General features: G+C 44.4%; 1 protein-coding gene across 3 annotated transcripts in view; it reads left to right on the plus strand.

Annotated features, from left to right (window-relative positions):
• LAYN (layilin) overlaps positions 1 to 27,714 on the plus strand; it is a 65,723-nt gene extending 38,009 nt beyond the window's left edge. For 2 of the 3 annotated variants that reach the window (XM_068242846.1, XM_068242847.1), the window contains 7 exons: positions 694 to 714; positions 3,584 to 3,881; positions 10,717 to 10,874; positions 12,172 to 12,225; positions 17,620 to 17,694; positions 18,248 to 18,344; positions 27,274 to 27,714. In XM_068242846.1, the coding sequence (XP_068098947.1) occupies positions 694 to 714; positions 3,584 to 3,881; positions 10,717 to 10,874; positions 12,172 to 12,225; positions 17,620 to 17,694; positions 18,248 to 18,344; positions 27,274 to 27,637 (1,067 nt within the window). In that variant the 3' untranslated portion in view covers positions 27,638 to 27,714. The remainder of the gene's footprint in view (positions 1 to 693; positions 715 to 3,583; positions 3,882 to 10,716; positions 10,875 to 12,171; positions 12,226 to 17,619; positions 17,695 to 18,247; positions 18,345 to 27,273) is intronic. The other variant, XM_068242848.1, reaches the window with a different exon arrangement.
• The last annotated feature ends 232 nt before the right edge of the window (positions 27,715 to 27,946 follow it).

Raw genomic sequence — 27,946 nt, forward strand, 5'->3', positions numbered from 1 at the left:
CCTTGGGATGTTCAAGGCTTTGGAAATCTTTTTGTAGCCTAAGCTTGCTTTAAATTTCTCAATAACTTGATCCCTGACCTGTCTTGGACCTGTCTTGTGTGTTCTTTGGACTTCACGGTGTTGTTGCTTCCAATATTCTCTTAGACAACCTCTGAGGCCCTCACAGAGCAGCTGTATTTGTACTGACATTAGATTACACACAGGTGCACTCTATTTAGTCATTAGAACTCATCAGGCAATGTCTATAGGCAACTGACTGCACTCAGATCAAAGGGGGCCGAATAATTATGCACACACCACTTTGCAGTTATTGATTTGTAAAAAATGTTTGGGATCATGTATGATTTTCGTTCCACTTCTCATGTGTACACCACTTTGTGTTGGTCTTTCATGTGGAATTCCAATAAAATTGATTCATGTTTGTGGCAGTAATATGACAAAATGTGGAAAACTTCAAGGGGGCCGAATACTTTTGCAAGCCACTGTATATGTATATATATATGTATATATATGTATATATATATATATATATATAGATATATAGATATATATATATATATATATATATATATATATATATATATATATATACTGTAACTGCTTTACCTATGGCATGCATGAATCCACTTAATTTCATATGGCAGTATTGCTAACTAAACTTTGTCTGTTTCCCATACTTTTGCTTTCTACCAGTGGATGTGGTGCCTAGACCAGGTATGTGTTTTACTGAAAGATTTTCATTTTTTTCCACCTAGCATCCTATTGATACAGTTATATCAGCCCATAGTAATTATTATTCCAAGCTGTGATACTTTAATGTACTGTATGTATGCTCTTACACTAAATTACAACCCTGGAAACAAAACTAGACAATATTAAATTGAAACATCCACATATAGCATATAGGTACTGGAACTGTTTTCCAGCTTTAAGCGGACTTGAACTCTTGCAGAGGAGACAAGGAGAACACAGAGAAATTAACCCTGTGTGTGTTTATAGAGAACAGCCTGTCTAATTGTCCCTTTTCAACAAGTAATGAGTTAGTGTAATTTGAGCTGGCAGCTATATGTAAACAGAGGAAGTTAACCCTCTCTGTGCTCCCAGCAAACCAGGATGCAACCACTATGCAGAATATCAGGAGGAGTTCTATAAGCTGTAAAAAGGAAATGTTTTTCTTTAAATGTTATTACGCTTTTGCATATCTTTTAGAGCAGAGAGGAAGTTGTGAGTTAAGGTCTGCTTTAACTGCACTTTGTTACATGGCAGGATGGCATGGACAACATTCTGTTTTATGTTTATTGTATACTTATTTTATATAAATACTAGGGCTCAGTCACACTATGTGCAGTGCTGTCAGTTATGATGTGAAGCGTGATATTTCACCAATTTCCAGCGGCAGCACAGGTCTTTGCCCATCTCTTCAGTGTAGCCAAGCTCCCTGCAGGCTATTTCCTTGCAGCTCCTGTCTTTGTTTGTCACATGACATGCATCAGGAGTAGCAAGGAGACAAGCTGCAAGGCACACAACTACACTGAAGAGTGGAGTGAGGACCTGTTCTGCTGCTAGAAGTAGGTAAAATATCATGCACCGCTGCCACTGCAAGTCTTAAGCTCAACACACACCATACAATCTTGGTTGTACAGATTTACCAAATCTATGTAGTATAAGGGCCAACAGATTGCAAAAACCTTGAATGATTGATTGGATAAGCTCTTCTACTACATGAAAGTGGTAAGATTGAACAACCAAGATTGTATGGTGTGTGTTGAGCCTTATTATTAAGTCTTAGCCCCCAGGCGGAGGTCAAGTTGGTCTGTCCTGGGTCAGAAGTATTTAAATCTCATTGGCCATCTCTTTTTAGAATCAGAGCTTGAATAGGATCTTATGGAATAGCATTCGTGTACATCTGCGGTAGGGGTTTGATGGTGGTTTGAATTGCTTTTTTAATGCAGCCTGTGATTTTATCCTATGTTTAAATGCCTAGCTAATCGTATTATTTGAAATTCACTTGGTGACTATGACCAAAGACTATGTTCAAATGTTCTGTAAATGAAATGCCACTAATAAGGAAATTAAACGAGTATTCAAAGGCAGCTAAAATGCTATTCAAACACAAATAATTAAATACATCCAATCTATATAGACAAATTGAAATTGAACTACTGCATAAAGCAACCAATCAGCAGTCGAAAGGAATACATTTTAAATGATTATTCCAATATTTGTATCTGTCTTAAAGAGTAACTGTCAGGCTGCAGAAGCTAATTTAAACCTCTATTCTCCTGTGTTAAACAGTTTAGACAGAAGCCATAAAGGCATTACTAAAGATAAAAATCTCTCTTACATTTGATGTGTGCTTATCAGCAAAGCTAAGCTCCTAAGGAGGACGCAAGCCGCATTCCATACTGCAAAGCATTCTGGGGCCCTCCCCTCGGCTGCTAAGGAGAAGACGGGATCAAGTTTCATCAGCTTCTAACTTAGTCCAGCCACAGCACAGATAAATCTCAGGGCAGAGTACACTGCAGGAGTCCGCTATTGTTCCTAGCCACATGGCTCATTAATATTCACTGCACACTGTGTTATTCTGTACGAGCTCCTCTGTGATCAGGAAGCAGGCAGGACATGACGACACATTTGGCTTCACAAACATGGAACCTGCCATGGGCTGTCAAGAGCATCATTCTCTGCATATACTATATAAAAATTCTGTGAAATCCAAACGTGGACAGTGAAATGCATATGTAATGTAAGTACAGACAATCTTTAGCTACTGATATATGTGTTTATTTTCTCTGAGACCTTATACCTAACAGCTCCTCTTTAATAAGGCCGTCCTACAAGCACGTTAATATTCATTATAGGGTCAGCATACAATAGCCTTATGTATCATTCATATATTTTCATGGCGGGATTTCAGGTAAGGCCACAAAGGCCATGTCCTCGGGCACCAGGAAAGCAAGGGGCGGGCTGTGGCTGGCACTGGCAGTTAGCCTGCCGCATATTCGGAGCGGTCAGATGAGTGTCCGAACCATGCTATTCCTAATGCTGGCTGTGCTACAATCTGCATACATTAGCCGCAAAAGCTGGTTCGCACCTACCCTGCTTCTCAGTGTTAATGCATAGCCACAGGCGGGTACCGGTGACTGGGTCTGGCATTTGAGGATGAAGGGGCAGTGAACGGGCACTTACAGTGACCTCTGAGCTGCCTGTCATTCATTGAACGTGAACGCGAACCGAGAAGCTTACAATCTAATCCCTGTCATCGTGTCACTAACTGTCCTCAGATAGGTGTGAAATCTAATCCCAGCCACGAAATGTCCTCAGATGAGGTTATAATCTAATACCTGCCATGTTGGGGGGCTTAGGATGCTCTCTGTCCAGGGGGGGTGGTTGGTAAAACTGGGCCTTGGGCGGTAAAAAAGGATAAATCCGGCCCTGTATATTTTAATGATTAGCTGTCTCTGCTATTGCCTTTTTGGCAGCAGTAGTGATAAACCCCCCCCCCCCCCCCCCAAAAAAAAAACCCATGAAAATACAGTTATTGCGTGAAATGTAATTATACATATTTTTTTTCATGTTTTAGGACAAGTTGTCTGCAGACAGGGGACACAGAAACCATGTTACAAAGTCATCTATTTTCATGACGTAACGAGAAGGCTATCCTTTCAGGAGGCTCAGGATGAATGCAGAAGAGATGGGGGTTCTCTTTTGATCATCAAGTCTGAAGCAGAACAGATACTAATACAGAATCTCATTAAAAGCATCACATCATTTGATGGTGACTTCTGGTTGGGTCTTAGGAGAAATGACGATGACTCTCCAAGCTCAAGTGACTGCCAGAGTCAGTACTCATGGGTTGATGGCAGTAAACCCACATTTTGGTAAGTACTAATATTTGTGGTATTAAGTCCCTTCTTAGTTTCTTAAACGACATCAGGTGCTACTTTGCCTGATAACCAGATAAGAGCAAATTCACAAGTTCAAGTGAACTCAGATACAAAAATCCAACAATTCATTAGTCCAGCCTAAATGATTTTCCCAATTTTCTGATGAAAGTCCCATCAGTTCCAAGAATAGGTGTGGGTGGGAGTAATTTGGTCTTTCATGTGTTAAGGTGGATTCACACGATACTAGATGAAAAACTGATCCTGCAAAAACAGATCTGTTCACGTTCCTCTGCCACTGCTGCCACCACAGTTCGGGTCTTCAGTACTCCATAAAAGCCAGTATACTGATCCCACAGCCCCATGTGAAACATTAGGCTCCCATTGGTTAGAAAAAGACAAATAGGAATCCTCCCTGTGCACCAGGGAATATTGTCATTGGTCCACTACTCAGTGAACCAATGGGAATCCTCCCTGAGGAGGGAGGATTCCCATTGATCTGTTTCAGACCAACGGGAGATCAATGGATGTGTTTTCTGGGGCTCTGAGAGCCACATACCGGGATTCACGTCTGGTGGATTTTCTTATTATCTTACTTATCTAACTATATAGGGGGACCAAATTGGCAAGGCTATGCCAATGGAACTACTGTTTGTAGGTACTGAAAAACAGGCTAACAACATCTGTCAGTAACACTGCTGTTAGTGGTCCATTGGGAAGACTTTCCTTCATTGTCTTTCCAATCAGGACGTTAAGTTTGAGTCTTCAAAACATAGAGAGACATCAGTTGTTTACTTCCTTTTTACACAGTGCACTGTAATTAAAGAAATAATAATAATAATAGTAATAATATAACACTGTCAGAATCTGTATTATCAATAAACACTAAACCACAATTTTGAGCTTGAGGTAGAAGCAATAGTTTGTTAGTGAGAATTTTGTAAAATAATACATTTCAACTCAAGAAATCTTTATTTATCCATCATCTGGTTTATGAAATTAATATATGGAGCTAAAAAAGCTCACTAGACACTTGAAAACAAGAAAGTTACTTCTTCCATTCTGACTCAAAAAAATTGCAGCTGCCAGTATGCAGTGGATTCAGGTTGTAGTTACTTGTGCACACTTCATAATAATATTGTTGATTTAATTTCAAATCACCATTTCTACCCATCATTACCCAGCTTTTTTTTTACACCCACAAGTATACAGGCCTTTAAATTGTGGTCATTCTGCATCCTTCAAACACCCTGTTATCTTTTAAAGAGACTCCGTAACAAAAATTGCATCCTGTTTTTTATCATCCTACAAGTTCCAAAAGCTATTCTAATGTGTTCTGGCTTACTGCAGCATGTTCTACTATCACCATCTCTGTAATAAATCAACTTATCTCTCTCTTGTCAGACTTGTCAGCCTGTGTCTGGAAGGCTGCCAAGTTCTTCAGTGTTGTGGTTCTGTGATGCATCTCCCCCCTTCAGGCCCCTCTCTGCACACTGCCTGTGTATTATTTAGATTAGGGCAGCTTCTCTCTTCTCTCTTATCTTTTACAAGCTGGATAAATCCTCCCCTGAGCTGGCTGGGCTTTCACATACTGATGAATTACATACAGGCAGAGCTGTCTGCACTCTGCAGGAAGTAACAGCCTGACACTTCAGTGGAAGATAGCTGCAGGGGGAAAGAAACACACAAATGATCTCTTGAGATTCAAAAGGAATGCTGTATACAGCCTGCTTGTGTATGGATGTATTTTCTATGTGTGGACATACTGTACATCAACCTACTTCCTGTTTTGGTGGCCATTTTGTTTGTTTATAAACAAACTTTTTAAAACTGTTTTTAACCACTTTTAATGCGGCGAGGAGCGGCGAAATTGTGACAGAGGGTAATAGGAGATGTCCCCTAACGCACTGGTATGTTTACTTTTGTGCGATTTTAACAATACAGATTCTCTTTAACTTTCACCCTGATGAAGCACCTCTTGTGCAGGTGCGAATCGGCTGTCGACCTCTATCCTGTGCTGTTTCTCTTTCTCCTAAGTGGATGTTGTTCCCTAACGGGTGTCATTTTAAGATGCTTTGAATAAATTTGGTGTTTTAACTTGCATGTGCGCTGCCATCGTGTCTTATTTGCAACCCAGTTTGCTTTGATTATTCTTGAGATGAGTTTGGAACTCAACTGGAGTCTACCTGTTGCATATATATGTGTCAAGAGTTGCATGCGATGATGTTACTCACACTACAGGGCATGTTTCACAAAAAGGTATGTGCTCTAATATTGCTGAGAAACCTTGGTCTACATCAGGGCTGTTCAGCTCCACTCCTCGAGGGCCATATCCATTCCGGTTGGGAAGGTATGTCATGCAACCTTGATAAAACCCCCAAAAAATAAGAGAAGAGCAGGAGCCCAATATGGTGTAGTATTTCAGACAATTGGGACCAGTGTAGCAAAAGGAAAGGGTACTCACAAACCAAGATTGCCAAAAAGCAACCACTCTCAGCACATGTAGGGAATAACCTATGGTATGACTTTCGGAAGGCGGTCTCTCTCTCTCTGAAAGCTCGGAGATGGAGTCTCCTCCCTTCAAGAGGGTAGGCAGATACTGGTACAGAGGGTGAGACACCCAAAATGTGTAAAAGGTAAAATCAAATGAAGAATGAAATGGGGTAAGGTTTTCTTACCCACATATGAAGATCTAGACCTATATAAGCAGGGAAAGTATGTTATTGCACAAAAAGACATACAATCCCACTTCCTTAGGTCAATTACATGCCTGATAGCACCAATAAAAGAACTCTGAGCGCCTCTAAGATACGCACTCAGAGCTCTTTTATTGTTGCTATCAAGCACGTTATTAATGTAAGACAATAATTGACATGCACACCTTGTTATTCAATGCAATGTGACCTTTTTGCATTGAATAACAAGGTGTGCATGTCATTTATTGTCTTACATTGGTCTATATTGATTTTGTACATAGCACCCAATTTTATTAATAGCCCATGCTGAATATGGTTTATGTCTAGGTGTGTATCTTCACTTGCCTTTCTATATCAAGCATGTTATTACCATGAGGAAGTGGGATTGTAGTCCACGAAACAAGCTGTCTTTTTGTGGAATAAAGTACTTTCCCTGGTTATGCAGGTCTAGATCTTCATATGTGGGCAAGCAAACCTTACCCCATTTCTTTCTTTATTTGGTTATACCTTTTACACATATCCATGCCAGTGTTTAGGATGGACTGAAACATGGAGAAATGTATTCTTTGTGTTCAACCACATCTTTTGTGATTCAGTCCAATCAATTCATTTAAGATGTGCCAAAACTGTGGGAGGACCTTGGACCTTGAGGACTGGACTTGGACCATAACCACCAGTATATGATTCATTTTCAAAGCTGCACTGAGCAGCCACAGCTGGACAATTGATCTCTACTGATAATAAGAACATTTTATTGGAACAGTCTTCATGGTGCATCAGAGACATAATAGGATTGTTTAAAAGCTACTGGAAAATTGTTTTGATGCAAACATTCTAGCTCTTAAAAGCCTCCTCCCCCATGTTAAGTACAGAATATGTTAGCAGTAAATGCTTTGATATAATGCATGTTTGTTTTTGACTAGGAGAGATGCCAGACCATCACCGCTGCTGCTGCTGCTGCTGCTCTGTTAATGGTTTCGCTGGAGTGAACTCTATCAAATACATCTCTGGGCCTTTTCATTACTAACATAGCAATTAATGTATTACTTAGTAGAGTGCAGTTATATGTTATAAGCCAGTCAAGTGTTTATATGGGAACTATGCAGAAATGTGAGATTAGTTAATGAGTCTTAGGCCTCTTTCACAGTGCAACGTTAAAGTCGCACGTTAGAAAATGTTTTAACACAGACTAACGCACAGCAATACAAAGTCTATGCGACATTCACAGTGCACACGTTGCGTTGTGTGTAACGTGAAGCAATATTTAGAAAGTGCTGCATGCTGTGCATTTAGCAATAAATCTGCTGCGTTGTGTGTGTTGCACATGCGCCGTTTTCGTTCCATCACTGTGCGACGAACACGGTGCACCAAACGCAGGGCTAAAGAATGTACTATAACGTCCAAGTTATGGTCTTTCAATGTGTTGCATTAGGGGCACATTATGCGACCTTAACGTCGCATCAAACGCACCGTCCCACTGTGAAAGAGGCCTAAATGTAATAAACAAACAAATGAATGAAGCTTCAGTTCTAGGCATCTGCATACAATCAGTACAATGTCCAGTGATGCAGGGGATGCTGGGGTGTGGATGGGGAGTGTGCAGCTGAACCCTGTGTGGGGAAAATTCTTTCAGAACACTATATTAAAATAATTAAGTGGACCAAAAGTGTAAATTACAAAATGAAAAATAGTCAGTGACACTTACTGTGACTGTTCACCCTTTGAGTAACCCATTGCAGCAACAGCAGGAGGGAAGCACTGCAGCAGCTCTGGTATGCACCAAAGTTACACAATTACATAGTTAGCTGAAAAAAGATATCCGTCCATCAAGTTCAACCAGACTAAAAAAACACCATCCTGAACCTGCACATATCCCAGTTGATCCAGGGGAAGGTGATATCCTTACAAGGCCTGGCACAATTAGCCTTAAAAGGGAACAATTCCTTCCCGACTCCAGATAGCAGTCAGATAAACCCCTAGATCAACTCTCCTGGGAATAACCTAATAAGTGTAGCTGTGGATGCCCTTCAATGCAAGGAAAGCATCCAAGCCCTCTTTAATTGCAGATATAGAGTTTGCCATAACTACTTCCTGAGGTAAGATATTCCAGATTTGAACCACGCTCACTGTGAAAGACCCCTTTCTAAATAGATGGCAAAAACTTTTTGCCTCCATATGCAGATCATGTCCACTTGTCCGTTTTACAATCCTTGGGACAAAAAGCTCATCTCCTAAGTTTTTGTATTGCCCTCTGATGTACTTATACATGTTATACATGTCTGTCACTGTGAATAATGTAGTTAGTACTACACTCTCTTTGATTGACTGGCTCAGTGGCACACAACATACCTGTGCTGCTCTAAGAGCTACCTCCTATGGCACAATCTCCTAGAAGCCTTTGCAGCGGCAGAAAACTGCCCTAGCAATTTTTCAGGAGGGGGCATGGCAAAACAACAAAACCTGTATTTTCTGGCACAAAAGGTCAGTTTTAAACATTTACTACTGTTCCTGTTACTGTTATAACTTCTACAGACTGTGCTGACAGCATGGAATTTATTTTTACACCTGATGTCCGCTTTAAAGATTCTCTCAGATTTGCATGATCGTCTGTCTTCTGCTTGAAGAGAATAACCTCTTTGGACATTCACAGGAAGTGAGAAACTTTCTCTAATAGGCACACTAACACAAATTCTTATTATTCACGCTAATCAAAAGGCAAGATGTATATAGAGTAAAACTGGGCAGAGGCGCCTGTTTATGGCCAGGAGTAAGGAACAATGTGGTGACATACTCCGCAACACAGGGGAGCCAGGGGTAGTGAGAGGGGGGGGGGTGCTTGTCAGTGCCAGAGACGGGACAAGGTCCTTCAGCACCCAAGGCAGAGACAGCAAAGTGCGCCCCTCCATCCCTCCCACCCCAGCCTTCACACACTGATTGCTATTAGACTAATAGGTACCCCAGGGCCCCCAACCTCCCCAACACCTTAATCTCTACTTATCTGGCTTGCAGTCACTGTCATGTATCCCCTTTTCTTATTTATTTCTGCTTCAAATACAATTGTGAATGACAGCTGAATGAATTGTCCGCCCCCTCCTACACTGCGCCCTGAGGCTGGAGCCTCTCCAGCCTCTGCCTCGGCCCGGCCCTGGTCAGTGCTATATCACCCCCCCCCCCCCCTTCCCAGCAGCTCCATAGCACACCCATAGCTCTCCAATGGAGTCACTCACCTCTCCACAAGTCTCAAGTGCCGAAGCTTTCTCTTCCCCTCCATCATCAGCCACCACTGTGCATCTGTCTATGCAACTGGTGTTTCCTATCATCTGATTCGCTGGTAACATGGCAGCGAGTCACATGATAGGAAAGGCTGGCTGCAGAGACCTGGCATTGCCACGCCCACTTTCCAGTGCAGACACACATTTTCTGCCACGGTGCCCCGCAGGTCAGCAGCTACCCCTCCAGTGGATCCAGCAGCTACCCCGCCACACTCAATAAAAATATCCTGGAGCCACCTCTGAGGGGAGCCCTGCTAAGAGAGGATTCCAGCCATGACAAGAACTGATAATTACACAGGGTGCTGCTGCACCATATCTAGTTATATCCAGATCTGGGAGCCTGACAAGGCTAAAACATAAATAAAGCTTGCATTTAAGAACACTGCAATAAAAAAAGAGGAATGCCCTGGGATGTGATAGAAATCCACTCACCCCATGTAGATGGATGCATTGCATCCATAAACGTCTCCCTCCTCACTTCTAACAAAGCCGAAGAATCACTAACCGCAGTGCTTTTCTGTGGATTTTTCGTTAACTGAGAGTTCCAAAGCCAGTGAAAATAATACCTGATCTCCAAGAGTCCACTAGGAGGAAATTTCCATATAGCTAAACAGCCTAGGCTGTGACATCACTGTAAGGGGGCGGGGCTACATCCCAATATACAGAAATATATAGATATAGAAAGACTTTCTGATGCTGAAACCAGATAATTGACATAAAAATGGGTATCCTAAATAATTTTTTACATTCTTCTATACTGCGGTGCCTCTTTAAATCCATTTGCTATTAATTATGGAAACAAAGTAGAAAAAGGCAAAAGTGAGCTTTTCAGAGATCCTGTAATTCATCTCTTCCATGCTGCAGGAACTGGTATGTGGACGAGCCCTCCTGTGGCAGTGAGGTGTGTGTCGTCATGTACTATCAGCCATCAGCACTTCCTGGGGTTGGCGGACGCTACATGTTCCAATGGAATGATGATCGATGTAACATGAAGAACAACTTTATATGTAAATATTCAGAAGGTCAGTGCATTGTGCCTGTGTATGTCTTTAATATGCAAAAATTAATTTAAAAAAATGCCAAAATTTCAGAAAATTTATCCTGCGATTATTTTGATTTGAAAGCTGCTGGTGCACTCTAAACCTCTGCTGGCAAATCTTATTTTGCTGCCTAGTGCAGCCAAACGAGCAGATGGCACTTATAGTTACCTGTTCTAGACGGGTTTCTTCTCTTCCTCTGAACTTCCAACAGGTCTTCTGGGTCCCGATCACATGATATGACATGTGATCAGGATCCAGGAGACCGTGTCATTGTTACACCCCTACCCAGTGGTGGATGAGACGCTTCCGTCACCCCTCTTCCACCACCGGTTGGCACTGTAACACTAACATGGTCTCCTGGATCCTGATCACGTCAGAGCATGTGATCGGAACCCAGAAGACATGTCGGGGTTACATAGCCACAGTGGTGGAGGAAGAGGAAGCTGATCCAGCCATCCAGAGAGGTAACTATAAAAGCGCCCTGCCGCCCACTGTGCATACCTTGTGGAGCCTGCCAGGCTAGGGAAGGCACACTTCCCCAGCAGCAGGAAAAATTCTGCCTGTTTTACTTTATTTGGCTGATAAAAAGTTAAAGATGGCCAGATTGTTCTACTAATTTCTGTGGCGTCCAATCACTTGAGATAGCCAAAGATCTTGCACAGTTTTTTTTTTCTGCAGGCGGCATGCATCAAGTTCAGCCAGAAAAAAAGCAGATTGTTAAAAGCAGTCTAATGTCTGCATAAACAAACACAGAACATTTATATTGCGCTTTTCTCCTGGCGGACTCAAAGCGCCAGAGCTGCAGCCACTAGGACGCGCTCCATAGGCAGTAGCAGTGTTAGGGAGTCTTGCCCAAGGTCTCCTGCTGAATAGGTGCTGGCTTACTGAAAAGGCAGAGCCGATATTCGAATCCAGGTCGCCTGTGTCAGAGGCAGAGCCCTTAACCATTACACTTTCCAGCCACCAGGCACCCCCTATCCTTTGCAACTGAACCTTCTCAGCAGAATATCAAGCTCTTGCATTAATCTGAAGTAGGAAGACCGCAGATCATGTCCCACTGATATCTCTAGACTGTATCCTGCTTTAGAAAGCAGCGATAAACAACAAAGCAACAAGGGTGAATTTATAGACCACCAAACAAGCTGGGTATACAGAACATCAAGCTTCAGTGGTAATACATATTCAGGAAGTTTAAAATAATTTTCAAAAAAATAAAACAATATTTCTCATAAAAGCAATACAAAATTAATCCCAGGATATGTTTATTCATTTTATATAGAAAAGACGGCTCCTCATCATACGCCAACCCGAAATGCAACATCATCTTACATTGGTAAGTGTATGGCCTCCAAGTGTATTGTGTAGCAAGTCTCATTTTGTAATAATTTACAGATTAGTATTGAAACAAATGTGTATGTTTCATTTATAAAGGAAACATTTTCAAAATAATAGCACAAAGGAGAGATGATCCGCACTTTGCCGACAGGCGCCTTCTTTATTAACCACTGTATTCAAAAGCCACAAGCATTTACAGAGCTGACATGTTTCAGACAATCTAGCCCTTAAAAAGAAAAAAACTTACAGAATAGGTAGCCAGGTATAAGCATCCCCTGTATAACCGGGTATAGGTGCCTACAGTATAGCTAGGTATAGGTGCCCCTGTATAGATAGCCAGTTATAGGTGCCCCCAGTATAGGTAGCCAGTTATAGGTAGAGATGGCCCAAACCTCCGATTTTCGGTTCGCAAACCTCGAATGAGAACATCTGCAAACTTTCCCGAACCGCAACAGACTTCAATGGGGAGGCGAACTTTTAAAACTAGAAACTAGAATGCTGGCCACAAAAGTGATGGAAAAGATGTTTCAAGGGGTCTAACATCTGAGTTTTTGCATGGAGGAGTGGGATACACGCCAAAAGTCCCGGGGAAAAATCTGGATTTGACGCACAGCAGCGTTTTAAGGGCAGAAATCACATTTTATTGCTAAATTGGAGGCCTACATTGCTTTAAAACATCTTGCATGTGTATACATCAATCAGGGAGTGTTATTAGTGTACTGTTTCACACTGACAGACCAAACTCACTGTGTAACGCATGCCAAACAGCTGTTTGTGTAGTGATGGCCGTGCTGGACTACTGCGCACCATGGCGAGATTGCTCTTTCTCACTCAGTGATGTCAGGTAATGTCTGACTGCCTTATCAACTTTCAATGGTTCTTTCTCTACCATAGTTAAAGCTTACATCTATTTTTTTAAATTACTTTTTCTGCTGGCTGTTCAGTACCTGTAACGAGAATCTGTTATGGAGGGTAAGGCTGCCATTCATTCAACTGTGTGAAACCTTCAATGGTACTTTCTCAGTACCATGGTGACCACGGGTAATAGTCAGGGAATCAGACACCTTGCTGCTGCTGTGGGCAGAGGAGCAGGAACCGCTCAAGGTGAGAGGCGGAGTGGAGGAGGGTGGCTGTGATTGTAAAGGTGCAAGGGAGAAAGCGGCTAAAGGTGATGCACCTGAAGGAGGAAGAGGAAAAGGAGGGTGGCTTTTCTTTTGTGTGCTGCTTTTCCTCAGGTGGTCTTCCCATTGCAGTTTGTGCCTTTTCTGCATGTGTCTTCGTAAGGCAGTTGTCCCTACGTGGGTGTTGGCCTTTCCACGGCTCAATTTTTGAAGGCAGAGAGAACAGATGGCATTGCTCTGATCTACGGCAGACGCGCTAAAAAATGTCCAAACCGCTGAGCCCCCCTGGGGTGGGGGCACTATGGTGGCCTCAGCAGCTGACGTTGAAGGCCATGTTGGCTGGCTGTCCATAGGTGGCGATACATGGCGCCGGACACTGCCACCAGCTGTTTCTGACAACGAACTCCCCCTACTTCTTTCAGAAACTCGTCTCTTCCTACTCTTCACTGACTCCCCCTCTGAACTGTCCCCTTGGTCATCATGTCTCTTAGGAATCCATGTGGTATCTGTATCATCATAATCACCATTATCATCATCCTCCCCAGCTTCACTTGCCTCAGACACCTCATAAACTGCACCAACAGCAGGTACTTCATCATCCTCCTCCTCACACGTTACGTCCATAGTGTTGCCTAACTCAGACATATGAGGGCGTGTAACTTGCTTAGCGCCTTCATCTTGTTGTAACAATAATGGCTGTGCATCAGTTAATTTACTACCAAATAATTCCTGCGACGTGTCAAATGCAGCGGATGTGGTGCTTGTAGTAGCGCTGGTGGCTGCGGAAGATGAGGTGTTCTGTGTTAAATAGTCAACCACGTCCTGACAATCTTGGGAATTGATGAGACGTGCCTTCTTCTGAGCACTATACTTTGGTCCAGAGCCACACAAAATCACGTCAGTACGACCTCGAACAGATCTGCCGGGTGGCCTGCCTCTGGGTCTGCCCCTGCCTCTGCCTCTACCTGTTTTGTCCATATCAGGGGGGGGGGATAAAGTGAAAGGTATGCACTGACTTGACTAATATAATGTGCAGTCACGCAGGTGCAGTGAAAGGTATGCAGTGACTGGTATTACAATACAATGTGCAGCTGTCACACAGGTGCAGTTAACAGGTATGTACGGAGTGGTATATTACACAGCGTGCGGTCACACAGGTACTGTAAAAAAGTATGCAATGACTGGTATTACAAATTTGCAGCTGTCACACACACAGGTACCGTGAACAGGTGCAGTGACACTGCGTGCGCTCACGTAGGTGGGTGGATGCACTGAACAACAGGTAGGTACTAGGTATACGCAGTGATTGGTATTACAAATGTGCACCTGTCACACACACACAGGTACCGAACAGGCACAGTGACACTGTGTGCGCTCACGTAGGTAGGTGGGTGCACTGAGCAACAGGTAGGTATATGCAGTGATAGGTATTACAAATTTGCAACTGTCACACACACGGGTACCGAACAGGCACAGTGACACTGCGTGCACTCATGTAGGTAGGTGGGTGCACTGAACAACAGGTAGGTATACGCAGTGATGGGTATTACAAATGTGCACCTGTCACACACACACAGGTACCGAACAGGCACAGTGACACTGTGTGCGCTCACGTAGGTAGGTGGGTGCACTGAGCAACAGGTAGGTATATGCAGTGATAGGTATTACAAATTTGCACCTGTCACACACACAGGTACCGAACAGGCACAGTGACACTGCGTGCCCTCATGTAGGTAGGTGGGTGCACTGAACAACAGGTAGGTATATGCAGTGATGGTATTACAAATGTACAGCTGTCACACACACAGGTAGTCACTGAATGTGCTGGTCCTGGCAGTGGCACAGTAGGAATTACCAAGGGGCCAAGGTCCCAGCAGCAGCTGCGACTGACTGACAGGGCTGTATATGCAATACAAGTGTCTGTGGGACACACACACACAAAAAAAGATCACAAGAACAACATTAGCTCTCAAAAGAGCTGTTGAGGATGAGGAGTGCTTTTTAGCAATAAGTATCAACAAGAAAGAGCAACCTAACAAGCCTATCTGTAGCCTAACTAAGCTTTCCCTAATGTCTCTGCAGCACCTCTCTCTTCTCTAATTACTGCAGCCACACAAGTGAGTGAAATGGCTGACACTGCCTGCATTTTATAAGGGGGGGGGGGCTCCAGGAGGGAGTGTAGCCTGCTACCCTCCCTCCTGGTGCTACACTGTGCCTGCTGACTGTGATGTATAGGGCCAAAGTTGACCCTAATGATAGGGGGCGGGTCGAACCACCGAAGTTTGCGCGAATAAGTTCGCGAGCTAACCGTTCGAGCCATCTCTAGTTATAGGTACCCCCAGTATAGGTTAGCTCAGCCCTGGTCGGGCCCCAGAACCGTGGGCTCCCCTCAGGTTTCTACCCCTACGGGCCCTCCTCCCCACGGCTGCATCCATTGCGGGGGCGATTGTTACGCCCCTGTTAATGTGGATCCCTCTTTTCCATATATTTAAATATTCTAGTGCAGGGGTGTTGAACTCAAATGCAAAGTGGGCCAAATTTGAGCTCTGGGACCAAGTCATGGGCCAACCTCAATGTCTAGTGGCCACCTCTCTCCTTTATAATGTTCCCTAGTGTCTAATAGCCACCCTCCATCTCCTGATGTTTATTGGTCCTCCCTCATCTATACAATTCCCTGGTGTCTAGCGGTCCACCCTCCCCTATACAGTTTTCCTGATATTTAATGGCCCCCTCCTTCACCTATAAAGTTCCCTGGTGTCTAGTAGCTACCTTCCCTCTCCTATACAATGCTGTCTACCTCCCCATATGGCTTCCCTGGTGATCGAGGGCTTACCCTTCAATATAGTTTCTCTGGTGGTCATGCTGCCTCCCATGTGGGTTTAGATCAAGGGGCGTACCTTTATCCTAGACCCATCTATTTATTTGTTCTGGCTAATTCTCCCTATTCCCTTTCTATATGCTGCAACCCCTCTCCCTTGTCTAGTCACCCCCTAGGAAAGCAGCTGCCCAAGATCCCGGCCTTTGCGGCCTTTTCATAAATGTGGCCCTGAGACAAATATCCAAACACGGTAATGTACCTTGTTTGGAATCTTCTAATTGGCAATGCCATTTGTGTGAGTGTTTAATTACATGAATATTTTTAAACAGAACTGTCACATAAGTTTAGGAGTACTGGATAACTGGCAACAGACACTACCTTTTAGTTTATTTCATCAGCATCATATCCTGAGTGACCTGATGGTGATTTCCAGTAATTCCCCCATTTATTTTTAAGAATCTGGTGTGCCTAACAAGAGGACCCCTATATAATGCCTAACTGTAACCACCCCCCACCCCCAGTATGTGCCTAACCTTAATAGCCCCCACCACATACACCTAAAGCCTAACCTTAACACCCCCGGTTGGTACCCAACACACCCCAGAAAACAGATGCCTAAACAACCGTTAGTTGGCTACACCCATTGAATACGATGTAGTAGCTGATTGGCTACTAGCCACATCAAGCATCCCAAATGAGCAGCTGGCTGCTTATTAACAAAAACTTAACACAGGTGTCTATTAGATGTCTGCAGATCACAGCGCCAAAGTAACTTGATCTATGGGTAAATTAGATATAGTCATACATCTGCTCAGTTCCTGTAAATTCAGGTACAGCAATGGTCAGTTTCGAATCTATGTTGATGCTTTGTCAAGAAAAATCCAAACAATAATACCCAGGCCATCAAAGGCACAAGCATTGCAAGCTGAAGAGAAGGTAGGATCAACACATTTCTGTTAGATACAAATTACCCAGAGGTTTACCAGTTTATTAATATACATTGTGAGATGGTGCGGTGATCACCATGGTACCTTCTACAGTTGTTTCTGCAAACCTGTATAGAATCAAGGCCAAACCTGCAGCAGCCATACCTTACCCCATTCAACCATGATTTAGCTCTTCCTCTTTTCTGTTTCAAAAATGTTATGATGTTTTCCATTGTTCATTTTCATAAAAAACACTTTGAAAACCAATTGCAGATCATCAGACTGAAAGGTAGAAAGGAATAGTATAAAGGCAAAATATACAGCCACAAAAAGAGTTCTAGTGGACTCGCCGAAGGCTTCACATGCAAGATCCCGCAATACCACACAGACAAACTCTAAGATTATTGCCAATTCCACTTCAAGTATACATAGTAGGCTGTAAAAATAGAGAGTAAAAATAGAAACCTAGAGAGTAAAAATAGAGAACTATGCCTGCTTAATAAGCTCTTCCTGTTTTCTAATTACAGATGTTAAAACAACTACCACCAAGGAGCCAGAGCTGTCCATCAAAAACACCAATGACACAGCAAAGGAAGCAGAAGGTATGAGTCAGGAGAAGGTAGCTAAAAGCAGTGGTGCTCCAAACTGACTGAGCGGGAAAAAACCCGAAATAAAATAGCTGTCCCTGGTAGCCACACCAGGACAGTTTCCTGTTAATTTTGCTGTCACCCCATGATTGCTGTGTTGAAGTGAAATTAGCCCAGATAAAGGTAGCTATATTATGTCTACAAAAAGTGCATAAGCAGTGTCAATAATTTATATAAAACTATCACATATTTTATTAGTGTCCATATATAATTTGCCAGCATCGGCCTAAATGCAATTAACTTTTTCTCCTGAGTTTTCTCCCATGTGATATTTTGAAACTTGCCATTAAAATACCCTTTAAACCACCCGCAGCAAGCAAGAAAACTCACAAATAATTTTTCACCTACTTTTTAAAACGTTTTCAATTGCAGAGTGCTGAAGTTATTTAAAACAGGAGATGAAAAATTATCCCCTGGGAGAAAAATGAGTAGAAAAAGTTAATTGCTTATGGCCCATTGAGTTCTAGTGAATGGTAATTGTATAACCGACTTGTGTTTCTTCTTTCAGACACTTATGTGCATTTTATTCTCATTGCAACAATCCCTGTGCTGACACTATTACTGATCTTCATTGGTGTTCTGTGTTGCTGCATCATAGAAAGAAGGTATGTCTGGCGTTGTGTGAGTCATATAAGCAGGACTGGATTTACATCACAGGAGCCTATAGGCACAGATGTCCTGGCACAATAGACTTCACCCTACATGAACCTAGAAACCCCCACCAAACTGCACTGCATGTGTGCTGTCTGGCCGAGCTGTCACTTCTCCCTTATTATTCCTTGCCCGTCATAGGTAGCTACAGGAAACTGAAGTACACAGTTGGAGGCGCCCTATATTTTACTATCAGGTATATATATATATATATATATATATATATATATATATATATATATATATATATATATATATATATATATATATATATATATGGAATAAAAAGGATCTTACCTCCTTAAAGGACAAACCACTAGGATCTGTATACGTTTTTTTTTTTTCATTCATGCACTAAAAGACATGAATGATTGCATGAATGAATAAAAAACCCTAGTGGTTTGTCCTTTAGGGAGGTAAGATCCTTTTTACTCCTAATATATATATCTATATACATACCTGGTAGTAAAATGTAGGGCGTCTCCAACTGTGTATTTTAGATTAGCCATATCCTTAGGGGTCCCTTATTGCAAACTCTCTAAGTTTCTAATAAATCCAATGAGTGCAACTGACCAGAACCTGCCAAGCAGACCTGGAATACCGAGCGGGAATGGTTGTTTTCCCTTAGGCTCTAACGGTGGTTGCAGGTCTTTGCAACCCACCCTTGTGAGTATAATATCTATATCTTTACTATACCAACTTGTACAAACAATACTGCACTACTGGGCTCCTGGTCTCTCTCATATAGATATCTGGAGGCACCTTTCAAGCACCAGGATCACACCAGAATCACACCAGAGCTTCACCCTTAGCATTAGGGAAGCCAGAGGTACCCTCAGTATTAAGTAGCTAGTGGTGCCTCCGACTGAAGTGAGATCTCGTCAGTGGAATGCTGTGAACTGGGTGAGTAATCTGTCATTTATGCTCTGTTTAGGACTCTTCAAGGGAAGGAGGGAGGGAGGCACTAGGAGAGGGTAGCGACCCGTCTTTTCATCATCAGGCACCTGTAGGCACATGCCTTCAGTGCCTTATTGTAAATCCGACCCTAAATATAAGTTGTGACAGTATCCATAAAACACTACACAGCAAAACAGCACACAGAGACACAAAGGAGCTAATTCAATTGCTACTGTAAAAAAAAAAACATGTTACATATACATATATACAGTATGCCCACATGCACATTACAAGATCCTACCAAGGGCAGCACAGTGGTGTAGAGGCTAGCACTCCCACAGCGCTGGGTCCCTGGTTCAAATCCCAGGCAGGGAGCTATCTGCGCGGAGTTTGTATGTTGTCTAGCAGTTCATCTATTCTCTTATGTTGCAAGATTAATAACAAATAAAGACCCTGCAATGAGTTGTTGATAAAGAAGCTGTCAAGGGTTGCGTGTAAAATAGCTATTCGACTGTGAAAATATTTAAATGTTTTTGCTGGCTCTTAAAAGTAAAAACATTTTTGCCAAAAGGAATAATAAAAAAAAACATTCCATGAGTCATTTCAGTATTACAGTCATGTGTGCCCCACACCAGAGTTTGCACTCCAGGCTTTCAAGCTGTTGTGGACATAAATACATACATGAACTGTACTACAACATTCAATTCACAGTGGTATAAAATGTGAGCAAAAGCAGACAAGTACTGCCCCAAAACAACTCAATGGGTCCAAATATATATGAAAATGTAGCAAATTTTATTAAACACCTAAGCAAATGTTAAAATATTAAAAAAAAAACACCAGCACAAGCCCAATAATTTAGGAACCATATAACTAAAGAATTTTTTTGTTGGGGACTCTGGGACCTAAGTTCTCTGTCATAGAAGAAGCACCGTGTAATATTGTATAGCATAAAGTCTCAGGCAACAATGTCCGTGATTGCACAAATTTAAATCGATGTCAAGTGTATCCCATTGCATAACAACCTTGGGTAATGGTACAAAGACACTGGGGAATGTAGCATCAAAGGATGGTGTTCCTCCATTAAGGCTGCGTCCACACTAGGTCCGGAAACGTATCCGTGGCTGCGTTTTTCAAACCTGATGAAAAACGGAGTCCCGGATACTAATGTTTAAAATAGCAGCCAGCCTCACCCAAGTAAAAAACGGATCCGTCTGCGTTTGCGGGGATCCGTTTTCAAAACCTGAACGGAAGGTCCGGACCTGCTGCATTTTCATGCAACGGATCAGGACCACGGATACACGCAGGGGGTAGTGAAAGCAATGAGAAAACGCATCTCCAGCTCCACAGGCAAAAAACGGATGTGAAAACAGATAGCCTGAGCTTTATGATTGGCCCAAAAAATCCTCCCACTCCTTCCTAATGATAGAGACGTTTTCTGTCAGGGAAAAACCTGAACGGAAACTGATGCAAAACTGATGCACTTTCATCAGTTTGCAGTACGTTGGTACTTCCCCTAATCTTCCCCGGATCCGGACTGCAGTGTCCGTCCTGCATCTGTGTCTAGTGTGGACCTAGCCTAAGTGAACAATCAGTGTTGCCTATTGTAAAACAGCCTTGGGTACTGTGACAATCGCAGTAGATATACAAAAGAGTCATATCACTCCATCGATGCAGACCAGAAACCTCTGCAACTTGTATGTATTTACCTGTGTCACCTGACTGCCGTGGCAGAAATCTAATTTGTAAACACAGGATGTTAGCAATATGTCTGCTTCCATGAAAGCAGGAAGTAGACAAACTTCAGATTTATTGCAGGATATGTATCAGTTGTAACAAATAAATGTTTTTCTGTAAAGCTTATTATGATGCTTTTTATCTTTTAGAGCAGAAAGGAAGTTCTGAGTTCAGGTCCCCTTTAAAAAAAAGACATTCAGAATTCAAGTAGACTTTAAAGTGTACCTGAGGCAGATTTTAGGGGGACAAATCGGACACAGAGGTAAAATCCCTCTTCCATGACATGCCTCCTCCTGTCTCCCTGGTGCTGCGCTCCACATAATGCCACCTCTGGCATTAGAAACGCCCCTTCACAACTCTCCCCAACCCTTCCCATCTCTCTGTGCTCTTTGATGAGAAGCAGAGACCTGAGATTTTGCAGCGTTGTGACCCTGGAAGTACTTCTGGGGTCAAGGCCATTTAAAAATGAATGGAGCCATGTGGGACAGCAAGGAGTGGATCTTTTGACTCAGGGAGAAGAGCTCCATCAGGTAGTATTTTTTTTTCCTTAAAGCGGATCCGAGATAAAAAAAAACTAACTATAACAAGTAACTTGTCTATATATCGTATATAAAGTTTAGATAGTTTACACAGCAAATCTATCTGCAAACCGCTTCAACAGTTTATGATTATGATTCCTGTGATACAATGAGGGCAGCCATGTTCTGTTTGTCTCATTACACAGGCGAGCTGATAGCATCTCAGCCCTCAGCCTCCCCTCCTCCCTCTGCCTCTGAAATCTATGGCTAGTAACCTCCTCCTCCTCCTGCCCAGACTGAGCTCCCATAAGCCCAGGGCACATGAGTCTGAAAATGCAAAGGCTCTCTGAAAACCTGTGGGCGAGGCTTGTTTAGTTTATAGGGAATTAGAGTATTAAAACAAAACAAAAAAGAATTTGGCTTGAGGAATGCCCTATAAACTATATGAAAGGAACACAATTATGCAATGAGTAAAAGTTCATCTCGTATCCATTTTAATTTCTCTGCCAACTTTTGTTTGTTTGGGGTTTTTTTAAACAAATTTGAAGAAATGTTAAAAAAAAGTTAAAACAATGTTGAAAAAGGTTAGATACTTACAGTAACTAAGAAGAGGGAAGGCTCTGTATCCCACAAAGCCTTTCCCGATCCTGTCTCCATGCCCTTGTTCCACCTCGGTCCTGCGTCTAATTTCCAGGCCATCAGGACTCCTCAGAAGGCTTCCTCAAGTGCTTCCAAAGATGAGCGCATCTGTACCATACTGCGTATGACCGAGGATAGACTCGCGCATATGCAATACAGACCAGCTTGTCTTTGGAAGTACTTCGGGTACTTTAAAAGCTTTTATAAGGACTCTGTAATGGATGGCGGAGACACCGCCGCGTGGTCTGACAGCGAGGCGGCTGGCTCCGCGTTCAGACCGGCGGTTTCTCCGCAGCAGCATGCGTCTGGTTTGTCTGAGCCTAGTAGTGCACACAGATGGAGAGCTACGCGCGCGCGCGCTAGCAGGCAGGCCCTTTATGCCAATAGGAGAGGGATCAGCTGATCAGGACGATCAGCTGATCCCAGCGCAGTAGGTGATTGGCTGAATGGGACTGGGCGGCGCTGAGGAGCGCTCTGCTATATATACATCTTGCCTGTCAGTTGCTGGTTGTCTGCCGTTGCAAATGCTTATGTGTTAGCACTCAGACCATAGTCAGATCCCATAGTGTGTTAGAACCAGGTGGACCTGGGAATTCACACTTAGCCAGATTACTGTGTTATTACTGTGTTATACTTTAGACCAGTTCCAGGGTGTTGAGACCACGGACCTCACACCCCAGCCTAGGGATACTGTGTTATTACTGTTTTATACTTTAGACCAGTTCCAGGGTGTTGAGACCACGGACCTCACACCCCAGCCTAGGGATACTGTGTTATTACTGTGTTATTACTGTGTTATACTTTAGACCAGTTCCAGGGTGTTGTGACCACTGACCTCACAGCCAAGATTAGGGATACTGTGTCATAGCTGTGTTATTCTTTAGACCAGTTCCTGGGTATGGGGAGACCACGGACCTCACACTCTAGACTAGGCCTCTGCTTGATATCTGTTATGACCTATTGCTCTCTTGACCCTTCTCCTGCTTTCTGATTCGGTACCTACGCATCTGATTGCCTGTTGCCAACCCTGCCTGTCCCTGGTTACCGAATCAGCCTTCTGTCTCTGTACCTTATCTGCTCGTGTGTTGCCGACCCGGCCTGGCCGACCCTTCTACCTGTGACACCTCCCCGGTGGGGTGTCCAGTAGCTGCAGGGACTCCCTGTCCCTCAGAGGGACCTCTCTGCAATCCATTCAGGGACTCTATCTCATAGGAGTCCTTTGACTGCAATAGAGTCTGACTCCCAGCAGTTCAGGGAGTCACTGGCTCTTTGGTTATCTCCAACCCTGACCAGGAGATACTCGTTATACGGCCTAGGGTCACCTGCTCCTCAGGTGGTCCAGGCTCATATACTGTTGCACCAAACACTTACACTTTATCAGGTGTCCAGATGTTAGTTATACTTGTATTATTGGTGATTCTGCAGATCATCAATAATCAGGTATATATCTGTATTCTTGGTGATACTGCAGATCACCAATAATCAGATTCTCTCTGTGTGTTGACACCGATCGTTACAGACTCCTGAAGGCTTATTCGACTAGTTGGTCAAATAATTTCAACAGGGGGCAGCAGTGGACCAAAGGCACAGAAAGGCCAGGAAGGCCTCGATGGGATCCGGAGGCTTCCCTCTACATAGGTGAAAATCTAACTTTTCTTCAATATTGCTTTAACCTCTTGAGGACTATAGTGTTAAACCGCCCTAGTGACCAGGCTATTTTCTATGTAATTGGCCACTGCAGCTTTAAGGCCAAGCTGCAGGGCCGCACAACACAGCACACAAGTGATTCCCCTGCCCCACCCCTTTTCCGCCCACCAACAGAGCTCTCTGTTGGTGGGGTCTGATCGCCCCCTCTGTGTTCATTTATTTTTTTTTTTATATTTTTGGGGTTTTTTATAATATATTTATTACAATTTTTTTACGACCCCTCCCTCCCCCCAGCCGGCCAATCACGGCGATCGGCTGTTATAGGCTTCTGCTCGCTGATCGCAGCACAGTACATGTAAATACACGACGGCTTCGCCGTGTAACAGTCTTCCGAGCGGTGATCGCCGCTGGGAGACTGAAGGCGGAGCTCCGCTTCACCCACTAAGCAGGAGATGCGCGCGCAGCGTGCGCGCGATCTCCTGCAAACTGCTGCCCCAGGACTTTATGCCGATCGGCATTAGGCGGTCCTGGGGCTGCCGCCGGGCCACGCCCATCGGCATGACGCGGTCGGCAAGCAGTTAAAGAGAAACTCCGACCAAGAATTGAATTTTATCCCAATCAGTAGCTGATACCCCCTTTTACATGAGAAATCTATTCCTTTTCTCAAACAGACCATCAGGGGGTGCTGTATGACTGCTACTGTGGTAAAACACCTCCCACAAGAAACTCTAAGGACCGTGGCAGTTTCCTGTCTGTGAACCTTGTTGCATTGTGGGAAATAGCTGTTTACAGCTGTTTCCATCTGCCAAAAAAGCATGCAGCAGCTACATCACCTGCCAACAGTAAAAATGTCACCATGTAATAAATGTCAGAATGTAAATCAGGGATTTAAAAGGTTTTACAATGGGCAAACACTGACTAAATTATTTATACATAATTATTGTAAAAATGAAGCACTTTTTTATAACATTATTTTCACTGTATGGAGAGGTGCAGGAATGCAGCTTTAGGCCCGGGTCACATTAGCGTTTTTTTTTCCGAATCAGAACCGGAACGTATACTGTACAAATGGAATGGATGTGAAAGAATCCAATGTTAACCTATGGATCCAATCACATGCATCCGTTGGTACAGATACGTTCCGTACGTTCCGATCCCCGGACCTAAAAATTGCTGCAGGCCCTAATTTTCCGGACCGTTCTGCTTAGCGGAACGGATCCAGACAAAAAATGCAGCAGCATCGGGGCAATGTAAAACACGGAACATTTCTTCACACTAGTGAAGAAACGGACCGTACCACGGGGATGGGAGCATGGGCCAACGTGAACCTGAGCGACGGGTAGGTGAGGGAGGGTGCAGCAGCCGGGCAGATGGGTGAGGGAGGGTTTATACATACCTAATCTTCCGTAGCAGCCGACGGTAGAGTCTTCCGTCTTCTTCCGCGTCATGTGACTACATGACGTGTCATGTGACTAGTCACATGATGCGCTGTGTAGTCACAGCAGGAGAAGAGGAACCCTCTACCGCCGGCTGCTACGGAAGATTAGGTATTTTATTGCTGAGTGAAAATGGATCCGATCAATCATTGATCAGATCCGTTTTCACTATGTCAAGCAGGGGCGTAGGGCCTGTGGTCGCAACGGTCGCCTCGGCGACCGGGCCCGGCTCCTGAAGAGGCGGGGGAGGGGCCCGGGGGGCCCATGTCCGTTTGGACTCGGAGATGGGATCCCTGCGTGCGTTATTGGGAGCGGGGAGCTGCAGCCGTGGGGAGGGCAGTCCGACCTCTCCCCGGGCCCCCCCTCCCCCTCAGATGCAGAGTGCGCAGCGCACGGAAGCGCTGTAGGCAGAACTCACCTGCCTGCGTTCCAAGCGCCGCTGGTCTCCTCCCGCTCTGCATAGATCTGCTGTTACACACTGCTTCCGGCTAAACAGGAAGCAGTGTGTAACAACATCTATACAGAGCGGGAGGAGACCAGCGGCGCAGGGACGGAGGTGAGTTCCGCCTACAGCGCTTCCGTGCCTATCCGGGGGGGCAGCTACCTACTCTAACCTATCCTGGGGGGCCAGCTACCTACCTAACCTATCCTGGGGGGCCAGCTACCTACCTAACCTATCCTGGGGGGCCAGCTACCTACCTAACCTATCCTGGGGGGCCAGCTGCCTACCTAACCTATCCTGGGGGGCCAGCTACCTACCTAACCTATCCTGGGGGGCCAGCTACCTACCTAACCTATCCTGGGGGGCCAGCTACCTACCTAACCTATCCTGGGGGGCCAGCTACCTACCTAACCTATCCTGGGGGGCCAGCTACCTACCTAACCTATCCTGGGGGGCCAGCTACCTACCTAACCTATCCTGGGGGGCAGCTACCTACTCTAACCTATCCGGGGGGGCAGCTACCTACTCTAACCTATCCTGGGGGCCAGCTACCTACCTAACCTATCCTGGGGGGCCAGCTACCTACCTAACCTATCCTGGGGGGCCAGCTACCTACCTAACCTATCCTGGGGGGCCAGCTACCTACCTAACCCATCCTGGGGGGCCAGCTACCTACCTAATCTATCCTGGGGGGCAGCTACCTACCTAAGCTATCCTGGGGGGGCAGCTACCTAACCTATCCTGGGGGGCAGCTACCTAACCTATCCTGGGGGGGCAGCTACCTACTTAACCTACCCTGGGGGGCCAGCTACCTACCTAACCTATCCTGGGGGGGCCAGCTACCTACCTAACCTATCCTGGGGGGCCAGCTACCTACCTAACCTATCCTGGGGGAAAGCTACCTAATCTATCCTGGGGGGCAGCTACCTAACCTATCCTGGGGGGCACCTACCTCATCTAACCTATACTGGGGGGCAGCTACCTAATATAACCTATACTGGGGGGCACCTACCTATCTAACCTGGGGGCACTTAATTGTCTAACCTGTATTCGGGGCACCTAGCTAGCCTATACAGGTGGCAACTATACTGGCTACCTATATTGGAGGCACCTACCTAACTAACCTATACTGGGGGCACCTACCTATCTAACCTATGCTGGGGGCAACTATTCTGGCTACCTATATTAGAGGCACCCACCTAGCTAACCTGTACTGGCGGCGCCTGCCTATCTAACCTATACTGGGGGCAACTATACTGGCTACCTATGCTGGAGGCACCTACCTGGCTAACCTATACCGGGGGCAACTATACTGGCGTACCTATGCCTGGCTACCTATACTGGGGGGACCTATAGCTGGCTATAGGGATTCGGATATGTGTGTGCGTCGGGTGTTGCCGGGGGAGGGGGGCTGTTGTTGCCGTGGGGGGGGGGGGGGGGCCCACATCCAGATTCCGCATCGGGGCCCAGAGGTTTGTAGCTACGCCACTGATGTCAACCGTGCCGCGGACAGAGCCTTAAAACATGCATGAACCTAAATCTAACATATTTCTTGTTGCTCCTTAAGAAAACAGCATAGGACTGAAAGTGCAGTTAAAGAGCCCACCTTCTGGATGTCTCCACAGCGAAGGAACAGCCCCAACCTGGAGATCTACAATGTCATCAAGAGACAGACAGAAGCAGACTTAGCAGGAACAAGGCCTGATATCAGCAATACTTCTTTCCGCATGCCCTCTGGGGAGACCTCACCTATGGACAATCTCTCAGGAGAGTATGATAACATGACGGGGAACCACTCAGAAAGTGGCTTTGTCACATTGGCCAGCACAGAGAGCGGCTTTGTCACCAATGAACTCTATGAGCTGTGCAACAACCGCTATGGACGGAGCACAGAATCTGGCTGGGTCGAAAATGAAATCTATGGCTATTAGAGGAGAAATAATGGACCAAATACATGAACATGCCAGGTATAATAAAAACACACAATATTTCCTCAATTATTTAATAATGATGACTGCCTCCGTTTTTTAAATTTTTTGAAAGAAAGAATTCTGAATCAGAAAATGAAACTTTCTCTACTACCTGCAGTGGGTTTGCGCATTACATTGGAATGTCCTCAGATTTGAACAAAAAGTTTTTCTTCTTAAAGACTTCTTCTTCCTTCTTATAGACTCCTTCTTACAGACTTCTTCTTCCTGCTTGTGCCTGTAAATAAATACTGTATAGCCTTGAATATAAAT

The sequence above is a fragment of the Hyperolius riggenbachi genome, chromosome 6, assembly GCF_040937935.1.
Source record: "Hyperolius riggenbachi isolate aHypRig1 chromosome 6, aHypRig1.pri, whole genome shotgun sequence".
Classification (NCBI taxonomy): domain Eukaryota; kingdom Metazoa; phylum Chordata; class Amphibia; order Anura; family Hyperoliidae; genus Hyperolius; species Hyperolius riggenbachi.